This window comes from Pundamilia nyererei, unplaced genomic scaffold, assembly GCF_000239375.1.
Source record: "Pundamilia nyererei isolate P.nyererei 1_Seehausen unplaced genomic scaffold, PunNye1.0 scaffold00013, whole genome shotgun sequence".
NCBI classification, from domain to species: domain Eukaryota; kingdom Metazoa; phylum Chordata; class Actinopteri; order Cichliformes; family Cichlidae; genus Pundamilia; species Pundamilia nyererei.
The window spans coordinates 3,159,548-3,174,330 of NW_005187414.1; the positions used below are offsets into that span (position 1 = coordinate 3,159,548).

The 14,783-nt window shown below is 39.7% G+C and overlaps 3 protein-coding genes across 6 annotated transcripts in view; 2 read left to right on the forward strand and 1 right to left on the reverse strand.

Annotated features, from left to right (window-relative positions):
- agbl5 (AGBL carboxypeptidase 5) overlaps positions 1 to 1,064 on the forward strand; it is a 15,115-nt gene extending 14,051 nt beyond the window's left edge. For both annotated transcript variants that reach the window (XM_005724881.1, XM_005724882.1), the window contains 2 exons: positions 619 to 752; positions 862 to 1,064. In XM_005724881.1, the coding sequence (XP_005724938.1) occupies positions 619 to 752; positions 862 to 936 (209 nt within the window). In that variant the 3' untranslated portion in view covers positions 937 to 1,064. The remainder of the gene's footprint in view (positions 1 to 618; positions 753 to 861) is intronic.
- A 988-nt stretch (positions 1,065 to 2,052) lies between these two features.
- ost4 (oligosaccharyltransferase complex subunit 4 (non-catalytic)) lies at positions 2,053 to 3,516 on the reverse strand. Of its 2 annotated transcripts, none has more exons than XM_013908708.1 (3): positions 3,415 to 3,516; positions 2,646 to 2,792; positions 2,053 to 2,182 (listed from the first exon to the last, which is right to left on the reverse strand). In XM_013908708.1, exon 2 carries the CDS (start codon positions 2,789 to 2,791, stop codon positions 2,678 to 2,680), a length of 114 nt encoding a protein of 37 aa, XP_013764162.1. In that variant the 5' UTR covers position 2,792; positions 3,415 to 3,516; the 3' UTR covers positions 2,053 to 2,182; positions 2,646 to 2,677. The 2 variants fall into 2 exon arrangements, with proteins under 2 accessions (XP_013764162.1, XP_005724941.1); XM_005724884.2 differs by having other exon boundaries at positions 2,655 to 2,792; positions 3,415 to 3,515.
- Positions 3,517 to 3,518: 2 nt separating this feature from the next.
- On the forward strand, positions 3,519 to 14,378 carry selenoi (selenoprotein I). Of its 2 annotated transcripts, none has more exons than XM_013908707.1 (11): positions 3,519 to 3,563; positions 3,718 to 3,997; positions 5,957 to 6,025; positions 6,446 to 6,554; positions 7,156 to 7,230; positions 10,198 to 10,460; positions 10,548 to 10,656; positions 10,745 to 10,793; positions 10,890 to 11,070; positions 12,438 to 12,617; positions 13,126 to 14,378. In XM_013908707.1, exons 2-11 carry the CDS (start codon positions 3,941 to 3,943, stop codon positions 13,189 to 13,191), a joined length of 1,158 nt encoding a protein of 385 aa, XP_013764161.1. In that variant the 5' UTR covers positions 3,519 to 3,563; positions 3,718 to 3,940; the 3' UTR covers positions 13,192 to 14,378. The 2 variants fall into 2 exon arrangements, with proteins under 2 accessions (XP_013764161.1, XP_005724940.2); XM_005724883.2 differs by lacking the exon at positions 3,519 to 3,563 and adding an exon at positions 3,568 to 3,633.
- Positions 14,379 to 14,783: the final 405 nt, after the last annotated feature.

The window sequence follows — 14,783 nt, forward strand, 5'->3', positions numbered from 1 at the left end:
TTCTGTGATGTAGTGAACTGAAGAGCTGCGCCAAGGCCCAGCATGACAAAAATAAAGATTAATTTCAGCTTCAAAACTTTGGAATATGGAGCTGAACTGAGTGTAACTGGTCTTCTTTAATCCAGGGAACACGCCATCTGTGACCATACACTGCAATCCCCTCTCATTCACATCAACCAGACACAAGAGTCTTCCTGTTAAAGGGGAGTTTTTCCTTCCCACTGTCGCCTAAGTGCTTGCTCATAGGGGGTCATATGATTGTTGGGTTTTTCTCTGTATGTATTATTGTACAATCTACTGTACAATATAAAGCGTCTTGAGGCGACTGTTGTTGTGATTTGGCGCTGTATAAATAAAATTGAATTGAAAAGAGTAAAAATAAACAGATGGAACCCAGCAGTCTTTAGACTCAGAAATGGACTTTAATAAACTGCCTCCTGCTGGAGCATTTTATTACTGCACTACATAATTTTGTGTCCACTAAAATGTAACAATTTCTGAAGTACTGGTCCTTAAATCCACAATGTCACCATCAAGTTTTACTTAATACTCCCATTTCCCATATTACAGTGGACATCTCACATATTCTTTGCTTCCCTCTGTTATTCCATTCTGCAGGTGTATCTGAGAAAGAAGCTGCCATACAGCTGGCCTCTAAAGCTTTAATGAAGAAAAGCACAGACAGAAGTATCACGTGCAAAGAAAGTGCTATCATAGAAAGTGCAGCAGAGGACATGGGAACACAACAACAGGTGAAAACCGATGTGCACACTTCCTGTTGTTAATGTACATTTAGATTGAAGCTATAATTTAATATGAATAACTAAAAGATGACTAGGCTGTGTGATGTTGTCTTTAAAGGCGGAGGAAACTCCAGTGACTGTGCCTGACACTGTGAACATGTGTGAGACAGTAACCCTGTGTGGAGAAGCCTAGGAAACCGACAGCCTAAAAATATCATATTGAGCAATTGAATACTTCAAAATGTGAGAGGGGCTTGTCACCAGTGGAGGATTGGTTGGGGCATGATGATGTGCAATATAAATAAAAAATTTTATGTTTAATCGTATTGTTTTTAGCCTTTTTGGGCAACATTTAGAACCTAGAATTACCTGTTACAACTACTGAGCAGCTTTTGTTTTTACTGGAATAGCTGAAGGTTAAGTGCCTTGCTCTATGACATTACATTAGCAGCTGTATTGGGGGAGTGGTTCAACCTTTTCAAATTTTTCCAGCTGCTCAAGAATGCAGACTTGAAACATCCTTGAACATTTCAGCTACCATAATTGTACCTCACATTTCCTGTTTTTGTGATTTAAGTTGCATTTTTCTGGTCCTTGCTGCTCCCCTCAGATACCGACCAATACTGTTATGCACTGCTAAATATTTTATTAGGCAGCCACTTGTACAATTACAGGGAAGGGCTGATTTTTATTTAGACTCATAAGCACAATAGCAACTTTATAATCTCATTATCTCTATTGTGGATGTTTAACAAATGTGACATGAGTGTATTTATTCCACTTTTGTGATTTGCACATACTGTTTATAAAATGGTTTTCACCTACTTGGACTTTTTTTTTTTTTTTTAGTTTTTGTGATTCTACTCACCATAAAAGTAAATGTCACATTATAAAATCCTCCTGCGTGCAGGTTTAAAATAATGTATTATGTGTATAAGAAACCAAAATTGCTGAAGCTAAAACAAGCTTTGTGTGAGGCTTATGGAAGTCGAGGGTTAAGTTAATGCTGCAAAATGCACTCAGTGAGGTTAATGAAGGAAACGTGATGCATCCAAATGGAGTGAACACCTAAATAGTTACCCGTTTGTACTGAATTAACTTTTAACTTTTCTTCCTTTTATATGTACATGTGTATATTTATTCATATAGCGTTCGTGTTTTGGGGTTTTTTGCAAAGATTGTGATGAACAAAACTGTGTTTAAATTTGGAAGTATAAATAACCTGCAATAAACTCCATGTATTTTAAAGTTGCATAACAAATGTTTACATGTGTACAGAGCAGGTGAAAAAATACAAAGACTGTAGAAATTCAAATTCAAACATGTTTATTAGAAAAAGAAAAAAAGATCCTTGTGCAAAAAGAAATTACACCTCTTAGAAAGAGGAGATGATGAGGGGGATGATGTAATCAAGGTGGTGGTTTTGACGTCCATCTCATCTGTGGGGAGGAAAAGAAAGCCTCAGTCGTTTCACAGTTGTTAAACCTTAAAATCCTGTTTGTTTGTAATTATTCCTCCAGATTTTTAGTAGTGCTCAGTGATCAGCCATGAACTAGGATGGAACAAATTAACTCTATATATGTAGCCCAATAACCTTTATTTCTGTGCATTTTCCTTTATTAATGACACTTACTGAAAACTGTAGAAGAGACTTTTCTTCAATAATAGAATAATGTAGCACTGGCAGCATCAAAATTATACTAACTAAATGTAAAAGCTGCCATACTATAAAACAGTTATAGATGGATTTGAGTCATGTTTTTTAATACATGGGGGTATACATAATAGAAACACAATAAAAAGAAAAACTGAAAGAACCTGCTTTTGTCCAATTTGTTATTTTATGATGATCAACATCAGAAATGACAATGTTAAAAGAAAAAAACGCAAACAGTGTCTGACCTCACTGACCTCTGCAATCATACTGTACAACTCTACTCCTGCTTCTTGGGGTTATTCACAGCAACGTAGTGGTATAACACCACTAGCAGGAACAAGGAGACGCCAAGCATGTTGGCAAATATGGCCAGCTGCACGTCTGTCACCATTCTGCAAAAGGACACAGAGGCAAGATTAGGCAGGTGCTGGGGTGAAGAAAAAGTGTGTTACATCAGTGGGTAGTAGGAGAAGAGGCATTTTCAAAAGGTTAAAATAAAGTCATGTTTATTTTGTATATTCTGTGCTTATTTTTACAGCTTTGGCAGATATCTGAATGCATTTCAGGAACTTTCACCAGTTTCAAATAAATGTCATTCTCTTTCACTAGCGACTTGAAAGTAAGGCATGACAATTATGTCACAAATTAACACAGAAAGTTGGGAAAAAATGAAATAGTAGCGAGATCATGCACAACTTCATGTAATGTTACAATTAAGTGCCGACATTTTGCACGTTGCCGCAGTTTGCATATTAGGATTTTTATGTGAATCAACAGAGTGATAATAACAGATAGGAGTGATCGGATAGTTTCAAAATAATCCGCCAAATTATCATATATTTTAGTAAAATTTCTAAGTGGACAATCAACGTAGCTTTAGCAATGCTAAGCATGCTAACTACTAACACCCCCACGAACTGAACTAAGTAAAATAAGTAACGTTTCATATTATATTTCAGCAAAATTACAAATTTTATCCAAGTGCAATCACGTTTACCAAATGTTATCACTCACATTTTCTGTTAAATTGCTTTTTAACTCCCGGTTCGAGCAATACTCCAGCTCTCCAACAGCAGGTAAGCGCAGTGACGTTTCTTCCGGTCAAAGAGGAAAGCCACGTCACATCTAGGAGCGCCATAGAAGCTGTTTGATTGATGGAGTTGGTGAGCAATTAACAGGAGTCAAAACTGTTTCCGGCACTCTAAAAGTTATTTTAGCATTCTTTTTTATCAGGTGAGACCACAATCACCATACCATAGTGGAAGAGGGACCCAGTCAACAGAATTTCATGGAATTTTGTGTGGTTTATTTTTTCAGGGTCCTCCAGGCCTGCGTGGCGGTAGTGAGCTACTGTTACCTTTAACCGGGAAGGGGGTTGCGCTCCGTAGGAGTGGCCCCTATGGTTCGACATCGCCTCACCCGGCGTAAACGAAGGCGGCCAAGCTAGATGGTACTTGAACACGGCAGCTAACATTGGAGAGTTGCATTTCCAAAGGAAGAGATATTTAGTTATCTCGTCTTTGAGCCAGACCCTACCGCCATGGCTCTTTACGAATATGTCACTCAGGAGCAGCTTGCGGGCTTCGACAAATATAAGGTATGATTTATAGGTTACAATGGCATGCTAGCCGCTGAGCGGACAGGCTCTGTGCGTTTAGCAGCTAGTTGTCACGATCTGCAGGGTGCTTCCCCTGAAAAATGTGTAAAGGTACTCAGAGTTTACGGAACGATACCGGATGTTTGCCATTTTTCCTGTTGAAAATAAAAGCCGCAAAGTAGCTCATCTCATATTCACCAATGGTACGTTTTTTGTTTGAAATTTTTGCTCGGAAGTGTCCTTATTTTCTGTGTTTTACTTTACATTTGGTGCATATGCGCTAACAGCTAGCGACTCCTCTCTGCTTATGTTGTATTTGAATGGAGGCTTCTTTGCTTTGACAGCACAATTCAGAGACTTTATCTATTTCCTTTTTATTGGACTCCAGCTGTTAATATTTTTTTTATTTCAGCCACTGTAAGGAATAAAACTGCTAACGAACACCTGTAATGGTAGCGTGGAGAGGAAACCATTGAATTGGATCCAGTAGGATATGAGAAACAAAGAAGCACATTAAAAACGTCTAAATTAATTGTAAAATATCCTGGGGTGTACAACATTGTCTTTTGATCGGTTTTGAACGGAATCACACTTTGTGTTTGCCAACTAATAGCATTTTAGTTGTTAGTTAATTCCCATAAGGATGCGCTTCACTGGGCTATTACCAGTGCGCTCATCTGTAAGGGCATGGAAGTCATGGAGTATTTTAAGTAGTAAGTTGATCTTTGAATATCTTCATTTTGTTAACATGTGCTATAACATTACAACTTTTTCTATATGTTTTGCATTATTTCAGTCAAGTTTCTTCTTCCTTTTAAAACCCTAGTGTGGGTACTCAGGCTCCTTCCTAATACCTCATGCTTTTAATGCTTCAGACTGAAGCAAAAGCAAGAGTCGTCATATATCTCTGATTGTCACAAGAAACCATTTTTTCCCAGTTTTTTCCTTGTAAGTGGCTTCCCCTGTCTAATAGCAGCCGTAACCCAAGCACTGGTTTCTAGCAGGCAGCAGAGAAGGACAAATGAGAGCAAATGAGGGGATTGTGGCTCTCCTTGAAAACAGAGGTTGCTTTCTCAAAAGGGGAATAAAGATGCATATAGATGAGCTTTAAGTGGGAAGAACACAAGAGCGTGGAGATTGCTCAGCTGATCAGTTCACTTTTTTTCTGTCACTCCACTTCTCACATTCATTTGTAACAGGTCACAGACTGCAGGGCCACCTTAGTTGGTGTGAAAGTGACATACTTGTGTATCTGTTAGTACACACAGACTATGATTATAGTGCCTGTTTTTCCATGTATGGTTATATTTAATCACACAGGTGATTACACAAACAACCTATTATGTCATTACATATTATAATCATCATTATCTGCAGTGAACACGCTGTCAGTATTGCAGTAGTAGATAAACATTTTCATATTAGGTTAGATAAATCATTGTGTAGGCTTGAGTGAGAGCACTGTGTAGTAAAATTAGCCTGTGTCCTTAGTTGGCTGTTGCAGTATTAAGTGCTGCACTGTATTCACAGTGAACTTGGAAAGTGAAGACTGGGGAGCCCAGCTTTTGTAAGAACAGTGTATTTAACAAAAACAAAGCAAAACAAAAAAACAATAGTTTTGTGTAGTCCCCTAAAAATGAAGATCCCACCCTTCTTCCAAGTATCTAAGAGTGACAGTGTGATCAAAGTCTATCGCAGGAGATGGGTGTGCCAAAGGATAGATATCAAAGAGTCAATATCTACTCATAATAGGAAAGCCTACCAAAATAAAACACACAGTCCAATGCAATAGAGCTTTTACATTGGGTCCTACAATGGAAAAAGGTGCACACTGCAATCAGATTTATTCTTATTTAGTACCAAGACGGTCCAGTTAACAAGGCAGTTGCTTTGCTTTATCTGCAATGAAATACAGAATTAAAGACCTGTTTGTGATCACACCTCTGTGCCTCTTTGCAGTACAGCGCAGTGGACTCGAATCCCCTGTCCATCTACGTCATGCATCCTTTCTGGAACCTTGTTGTGAAGGTGAGGAAGACCCGTCCAGCTTAATGTGTCAGTTGCAGGCTACATCATTAATGAGATTTCCAGCCGTGTGCTGTGATACAGTAGCGAGACGACCTGATGCATTACCAGCGCGCATTTTTCTGCCAGTGTCAGAACACATCAGTCACTGATTGTAATGGTTTGTTTTAGATTTGGGAGGATTTTTTGTTGTTGTTGTTGTTTTTAATGCTGTCATTTAACCAGACAGTCATTTGAAAAGGTTCATATTAATATACATAAATCTTCTATTCAGCAGTACTAATTAAATTCCAGTTATTCAATATGCCATTACTATGATGAGAAAACTGTGTGTGAGAGCTGAGTGCCATGATCATGAATTGTTGTTCTCACAGCCTCTTTTTTTTTTTTTTCTTTTTTTTTCTCTCACTCTTTTCTCAACAGTTTCTACCCACATGGTTGGCACCAAACCTCATTACATTTACAGGCTTTATGTTCCTTGTGTTGAACTTCCTCATGTTGGCCTTCTACGACTTTGACTTCAATGCATCTTGTAGGTCATTCACTTTTTCCTTTTTCTTAAACTGGGGAGGGTTGCTCAGTTTGTTTTCCCTCAAACAGACTAGACGTGGGTTGAATCCATCGCTGTTGTCTAGAGTAGGAAGAGAGATTCAGGCATGTGCAAGTTTGTTTATGGAAGGCAAAGTCCAGCGATCGACTGCCTATGGTGGCTCATGGTAATCACTAACCCGTTACGTCATTAACACAGGCAACAACACTCAGGGAGCTGTTCCTGTTTACATGCCCAGACTACATCTCTGTATTGCAAATAAGATACTTTGCTCAGGCGTGTCTGCTGTCCAATCTAAGTGGTTACCTTATACACACATAAATGAAACACTCATGGACAAAAGGCTGACCTCTACAGTCAATAAGAGGGCCGGTCAGGATTTTATCTGTCAGTACTGAGCTCTTACAGGAATAGCTAATCCAAACAGTGCACACATATTAACAGTTGTCCTAAAATATTGACTTTTTTAGATTGGATAACATTGGTCTAGTGAGTGGAATCAGTAATGTGGAAAATTACTCTAGTCTAAGTTTTTCATGATCTCCGTGTGTCGTGCCATATACTCACAATGTTTGTTTCTCAGCTGCAGGATACCAACACGTGCCTAGTTGGGTCTGGGTTGCAGCGGGGATCTTCAACTTCTTAGCCTATACACTTGGTGAGTTCTGACCTCTGCAACTCCATGTGGCTTGTTTTTATTTTTATTGTACATTTTTTTCCCCCTTCTTACTCATGGGAAGTAGAGAAACTCACAGGGAAGTGCAGTGCCCCTCGAAAGCTTAAAGGCCCCTATTCTGTTTTTGTTTCGGATGTTTACTTTATAGAATGAGGCACGCAGACACCTGTTTTTCTGGATTGTTTATATGCACTCATGTTACATCTCATAGCATTACATTTTCATTTTTTAGAAGTATCTCTAACTGAAATCATAAAAGTTATCAGACTATTTGTAACTTGAATCAGATAAAGCTGCACTTGTCTGTCTAAAGCTATGCATGACATCCTGGAGGTATGTGTATGAAATATAAGGGACCAACCACCATTGCAACAACATTATAAGAGTAAATATATTGCACTCCCAATTCTGATATCTATATATTTTATTTAAAAAAACAAAACTTGAAGGAAAGCATATTTGAAATAAAATTGTTGTCTGATATTCAGTATGATGTGTGGTTGTCAAGGCTGAAAAAAAGAGACGTATCTTCTGACAAGTAGCAAGGTGGGGGAAATCCAGGCTGGAAAAAAATGTCATTGGGGAAATAGGTTTCAGTACATATGGCTGCCCACTTAATAGCTATAACATAAGTACAGTGGTCCCTCGCTATAATGCGGTTCACCTTTCACGGTCTTGCTGTTTCGCAGATTTTTTGTGTGTGCAATTTTGCATGCTTTTAAAAAAACAACCAACAACACATTTTTAAACAGCGCATTGTGTAATGTGTTCTGATTGGCTGTAGACCACTGTCAATCAATCTCGTGCCGTGTCTCTTGTACAGTACAGAACGCGTTCAGCTTGTAAAATGTATCTAAATCTTTGATCGCTAGCGGTGTGACTCTGAAGTGCTGTATTGTATGTTTGTAAGTTTTCTCCAACAAACAAAAAAATGTCGATGAAACGTTTCGCACCGTCAAAGGCAATCACGGGTGCCTTTGGTGTTATTCTGTAATACTGGACTTATTTTTACTTTTAGAGTGTTTAAACCATAAAGAAAAGTGGGAAAATGTTCATGCCTGTCGGAGTAAAGTGTAGAAAGTGTGTAGTGAGGGGTTTTACAGGCATAAAACATCTATAATAATTGTAAAAAAAAAAAAAAAGTTAGCTACCTACCGTGGGTTATTTTTAGAACGTAAGTACCGCGATAAACGAGGGACCACTGTAATTGGCTTTTGTTAAATTCTCCCAATTCTGTTTGGTCTTTGGGCTGAAGGAAGGACAATACTCGGTGTATAAATGCTCAATCAACAATCGTTTATTCCGTACAATTCAACACTTTATGAGCCGAGACCATCCGGAGGAGAGATGAGCACGGGAAGGTGTCCGCCTGATCTTGAAGTGTCTGAGCGTTCCACACATTTATGTTATGACCTTGGCTTCCTGTGCAGTATGTTCTGTTCTTTTCTAATCAGACAAATAAGGTGATGACTCTCTGAAAACAGTATTTCTTATAACTCAGCAGTATAATGCATCATAAAACAATATCATTCATTCACAATAAATGAGCAGTCTAATGTAATACAAATCAGTTTAATAACTGTGATAGTTATCACCTCTTCAGGAGAATAATGCAAACTAAAACTACATAATGATTTCACAATCTTTAATTAGGGGTCTAACATGGCATAAGATAATATAATAATCTCACACTTTGAAGCAGCTTCATTCCCTGACTGTAGAGAAGGGTCACACTGCAGCATCCTGAAACGTAAGCCATTCCTGCTAGACTGCAGAGTTAGGTTAGACTTGAATCCTCTCTCCGTTTCTTCTGTTTGTCCTGAACACCATTAGTGAATGACTGATAGGGCTGTTCGATATAACGATATATATCGGATGACGATATAAAAACGTCTATCGTTTCATTTTACGCTATTGTTTGTTTCGTGGTGTCGCAAAATAAACTTTACGGCAATATTTTTTCATGGTTTTGATGGTCACTGTAGTGGCTATATTCATTTCTTAAAGTTCTCTCTTTCTCTTATATTTAATATCACCACACTACGGACGGACAAGCGCTTGTTTTTATGCATTGTTGTTAGCAACAAGGACACATAAACGTTTCAAAATAAAGCTCAAGATACTGTTGAGACTTTTCAAAATAAACTGAATCACGTGAAAGATGCAGAGTATTTACGGATGAGAAGCAAAAAAGAGCCGCCAAGTGCTAAAAAATAAAACCTAAAACCAAACGTTAGAACAGGCTTTTCCCCGCAGCACGCCGTGTAATAAATACTCACAAAGAAAACGGCGCCGTTACAACATATCTAAAAATGTATCGTTTCATGCATCGGTTAAAACATTCGACTCCAGGTACACGACGCCCAGCTGGAAACACTTCACGCAAGTCGAGCTGCCCGAGATTCACAGAATTTTACAGGAAATGTTAAATTCTTGTGATTTATATCGTTATCGGACGATAAAATTCTTATATCGGGATATGAGATTTTGGTCATATCACACAGCCCTAATGACTGATGACCTCAGTAATCACTGCGTGTAACATTAAATGTGAACGTTTAGACATGAACAAAGCCTCTTATCTCTGGGCATACTTTCAGTTTTGACTTTCTCATTGCAGGTTATGATAAATATCTTTTTATAATTCTCTGTTGCTCTCCCACTGACATGATCTGTGTTAGTTATACTGATCCCTTCTTATCTATCCTTCCGTCATACTCTGTGAACCATTAAAGTGAAGCAACCGTGATGTTTCATGTGAGGCTGTGCTCCTGAGTGAACTGAATGAAGCCCAGTTGTGTTGGTGTAACAATGAAGTGGGAAGTAGGAATGTTGCTCCCTTTGACCAGTTATGCTCAGCCTTAGCTGAGCAGAGATGTCATCATATATACATATCCCCATAAACTTGTACTGTATGTGCTGATCTGTGTCTGTCTGTGCTTTTTATAGATGGTGTTGATGGCAAACAGGCACGTCGCACCAACTCTTCCACACCGCTAGGGGAGCTTTTTGACCACGGTCTGGACAGCTGGGCCTGTGTCTTCTTTGTGGCCACTGTATACTCTATATTTGGGCGTGCGGAGAGTGGTGTTGGTGTGGTCACACTTTTTTACATACTGTGGGTGGTGCTGTTCTCCTTCATACTGTCCCACTGGGAGAAATATAACACTGGCATCTTGTTTCTGCCTTGGGGATATGATATCAGCCAAGTGGTAAGTTTTTGGGCATTTGGTTGATTGACAGTGTGAGACACTACTCTAGACTTCTAAACATCTGTCTTGTGTCCTGTCTCCTTGCAGACAATCTCCCTTGTTTACTTGGTTACTGCTGCTGTGGGTGTGGAAACCTGGTACCAGCCAGTTATTTTTCACCTTCTCTACAGAGACCTCTTCACCTTTATGATCATTGGTGAGCTGTGTTTAATTACTCAGTTACTGAATATGTTCATTCATTAGCCAAAGCAGTGAAACTGAAACTAATTTCTGCTGATTTCCAGCTTGTTCCTTCACTGTGACCTTACCTATGAGCCTCTACAACGTCCTCAAGTAAGCACAACTTATATCAGCTTTAGATCATATTTTCTTTTTTCTCTTGCCTTTGCTAATTCTGTTCTTAACTGTTTTCCCACGGTGCTTTTGCAGGGGTTACAGGAATAACACACTGAAGCACAGCAGCCTGTATGAAGGTTTACTGCCTTTCCTCTCGCCGTTTCTTCTGTTTGTGCTGTCCACCATTTGGGTGATCTACTCTCCATCCAACATCCTGGAGCTGCAGCCCAGGATCTTCTACCTCATGGTGGGGACAGCTTTTGCCAACGTCACGGTAAGTGTGTGATTTTTGATTATTATTATTTTTTTTGTGTTGTTTTTTTCCTTCATCTCTGCAATGTAGTTTCCTCAGTCAGAATTTCTCACTAGAATTTCAAACTCTGTACTGATACCCAGGAAAATACTTGATACCGTTTTCTATACCAAAGATTTCATTTGTGTTTTTTCAACTTGTCAAAGATGGATTACAATAGTCCTGGTCCATGCACATGTATTCAGCTACAGTCCTGTTTATTTCATATGCTTCTGGTGACTTGGCTGGGTGATGTGAGGAAAATGTAATATCGTGATATTTTTCGGCTATATCGCGATATACAATATACATCGCAATATGTCTTGAAACCCAGTGCCCCCGAACCAGTGCCCCCGAATCAGATTGCAGAGTTTAAAACAGTCTTAATTTTGCAATGGATGACTTTTGAGCTGGTGGAAAGTTTTCTTGGTACTGCTACCTTTTGCGGCAGTAGTTTTACGGCATGTTTTGCAAATTACAGCATTATGTTCAACATCCTCCCACTATCACCATATTTTTCCTTATCTGCTGGTATATAGACACGCATGCTCAGCACAGTGCGCGGGTAGAACATTTTCTGGTTGGGGGGGGGGTTAATGATGCATTCGCAGCATGTGGGAGAAAAGAAAATTTAGAGTGAGTTACATTCAGACAGCTTAATATTTCCGTGGCAACTTATACTGGATGGTTACAATAAAGCCATTTTAACCATCGTACGTGGAAAAACTTGAGATACATCGAGTTTATTCGATGTATCGCCCACCCCTACTTGGCACCGTATTTTTCTTTCTAAAATGAGTTGTTAAGGTGGCCTCCCACTGTTTCTGTTTAGCTGCTGGTGAACTTCAACTCAGGACTTTTCAACTTCAGTGTGAGACTTTAGGAGCAACACAACACTTTTTAGACCCTTATTGTGTTTTTCTGTTAAGTAATGCTGTCTGTTAACCTCACAGAGGGGCAAGACTAATAGCATCTGCTGCCTAACTCCCACAATAATGTTATCCTTTTATCAAGTAGCCACAGTTACTAGCTGTTGCCTTAAACCATAACTTAACAGATGGCTAATGTGACTGTTAAAACAGTATATAGGCTAACAGTAATCAGCCTGGTTAACATTTATGTTTAATACTTGAGTGTTGGTGAAACAGTAGCTTTACTGACCTCATGGAATTCCTCAGAAATAGAAGGGCGTCGGTCTGTAAGATGCTGAGTATCTATTTTAGAAAATCAAAAAACAAACGGGTACTATCGTGTTTTTGGAAATCAAAACATGCCATACATATTACTTTTGATGAAGTACATAGTTAATGCTTTTTCACGTGTTTTTTGTGAATGTGTTTGTCTTTCAGTGTAAGCTGATTGTGTGTCAAATGAGTAACACACGCTGCCAGCCACTGAGCATACTGTTACTGCCCATGACAGCGGTGGTGGTGTTAGCCATCACCAGGGTCTTCACCAACGAGACGCTTCTGCTTTATTTGTGGACAGCTGCTGTCGTATTAGCGCACATACACTACGGCGTGTCTGTGGTAAGAGCACATATGCAAAGAACATGTTTGATTCCCTGCTGTACAAAGAGGCTGCAGCTGTTCCAAAGACAAAGATGTGTTTGTTGCTGTAGCTCTGCCTTTATCCTGATTACCAGCACTGCAGCAGTGCCAGTAACACGCAGCCAACTGAGGCTAAGAAGACACTTAAAAAGCCCCCAAAAACTGTGATTGTGTTCATTTAGATCAAAACTTATAGACGTTAAACCACCAAATTCCAAAAGGTCTTCATTTATGTAGCCATTTTATACATAATACATCTTACTGCATGGCCTGTATAGCTGTAATGAATAATGCTTCTGTCCTATATGATTTAACTTGGAGAGAAAATGTGCATGTTAAAGAGCAATGGCCCAAAACCTGAACCCCGAGGAGACCAGTAATTTTCGTGTTCCTAAACTTTGCATTCAATGCAAAACTGAACTGAAACAGAATATATGAAGGCCTTTGAATTTGAATTAACTGCTGTTTTTACCTTTTTCGTTGCTAGGTAAAACAGCTCAGTAACCACTTCAACATCTTTGCCTTCTCCCTCAAGAAGCCCAACAGCGACTGACAGGAGGAGGAACGAATCGGCTTGAAAGGAGCAGAGGTTTAAGCTTCTCTCCTCCTCTGCTTACCGACACTTCACTTTCATCACCGCGGAAACTGCATCCCCTCCATCCATGACAACACTGCAAGTGGAAAGGACTAGGGTTTTCTTTTTCCAGTGTCTTCAAAAACACACAGTCACTCTGAGCACGCACGCTCACACTTCCCCTAACCTATCCACCAACCAAACTCTGGTGTCAGCGGTGTGGTGGGCCCAGGGGCTCTGGCTTCCGTCACTGATGATTGGCCAACTTGGTTGAGCCAATGAGGTGCAATTGTTTCCTACGGAAATGTGCTTCAGTCGCGAGGACAGGAGCCCAGACGAGCCATGCAAAGATAAACACTCGCATCGTTTGTTCTGCTATCTTTCGTGAGGGCCCTCATTGTCCCAGCGCAGTGCCCAGACCGCCCCCCTCTTATATTATCCATAACAAGTCAATGCCTAACCCTTAACCGCACACGTTTCTACTCCAGGCCTCCACCTCACACAGCCTGTCTTCTAAGTTCCGACTCAAAGTGAGGAAAGGCAGAAATTCCCCTCACTTATAAGATAGATGTACAAGCTAATTGACACAGGAAGATGCATTATTCTGTTTTAATGCAGATGAATAAATACTTTGCGGCAGATATTTGATTATAGACACAGCCACAAACACACACACGTGTACTCTTAAAAGTATTATGAATGTATCGTATGCCTTGGGGAAATGCCATTTCAGTTTTATTATATTAACAGGAATGCCTCAAGTAGTGTTGTTCTTGAACGTGACCAAACCATCAAACTCTGGCCACATGTGGCTCCACAGCTGGGTCCAGTGTTTAAGGTTCTGTCACCTTTTTTTTTTTAATGAGATGACTTATATATATATATAAATGGTATGTGTCAGGGGGATTTGGGGCATCCTTTTTTTCTAACTTAAATGAAACTGTAAAACATTGTACAAATTTCCCTCTGAAGTTCACTGTCTGCGCTGTCGTCTTAGAACAGAGTTGACTATAGAGCAAACCCAGGTGACTTTTACTAACTTTCCACTTTGACCTCTGAGCACTGGCTTCCTAACTCTACCTACTATCGGAGGTGTCGTGTCTTCATGCTGATTCGTTCTTTTCTTCTTCTTTTTTTTAAACACTTTTTTTAAAACTGTGTTTTGGTTGTAGTTTTTAACATTTTTTAACATACATCATGTCTTTTGGGGGGGGTTTGATTCAACTGTTGCTATGGCAATGGTGTGTGGTAAAGTTGCGCAGCACTTGAATGAAGAGTGGGTCCAAAAACCGCTAACGGAGCGGGCTCACTCTGAGGGAACAAGTCGTCGCACGGGACACCGCGAACTCCACAGCACCGCCTGGCTCCGTGGTCCCTCCTCACACTGATACTGTCAGCGCCTCTATTTTTGTTTTTTCTCAGCAGTGTGTCTGATAACTTCTCGTTGCTTTTTCCGGTCCTGTAAAACACTGTTCCTCTCTTGTGATTGTAACTATGTATCCAGTGTGATAGCCATTCAGTCATGGCCTCGGTACTTGGATTTTCATCAAACTGGTTTTTAAAGCATGCCG

Bases quoted from the DNA above. Each gene is read 5' to 3' on its own strand.
- ost4 (XM_013908708.1), bottom strand. From the start codon at position 2,791: ATGGTGACAGACGTGCAGCTGGCCATATTTGCCAACATGCTTGGCGTC.
- selenoi (XM_013908707.1), top strand. From the start codon at position 3,941: ATGGCTCTTTACGAATATGTCACTCAGGAGCAGCTTGCGGGCTTCGAC. The intron at 6,026-6,445 runs GTGAGGAAGACC...TTTTCTCAACAG, and splicing joins TCTGGAACCTTGTTGTGAAG to TTTCTACCCACATGGTTGGC. The intron at 7,231-10,197 runs GTGAGTTCTGAC...TGCTTTTTATAG, and splicing joins CTTCTTAGCCTATACACTTG to ATGGTGTTGATGGCAAACAG.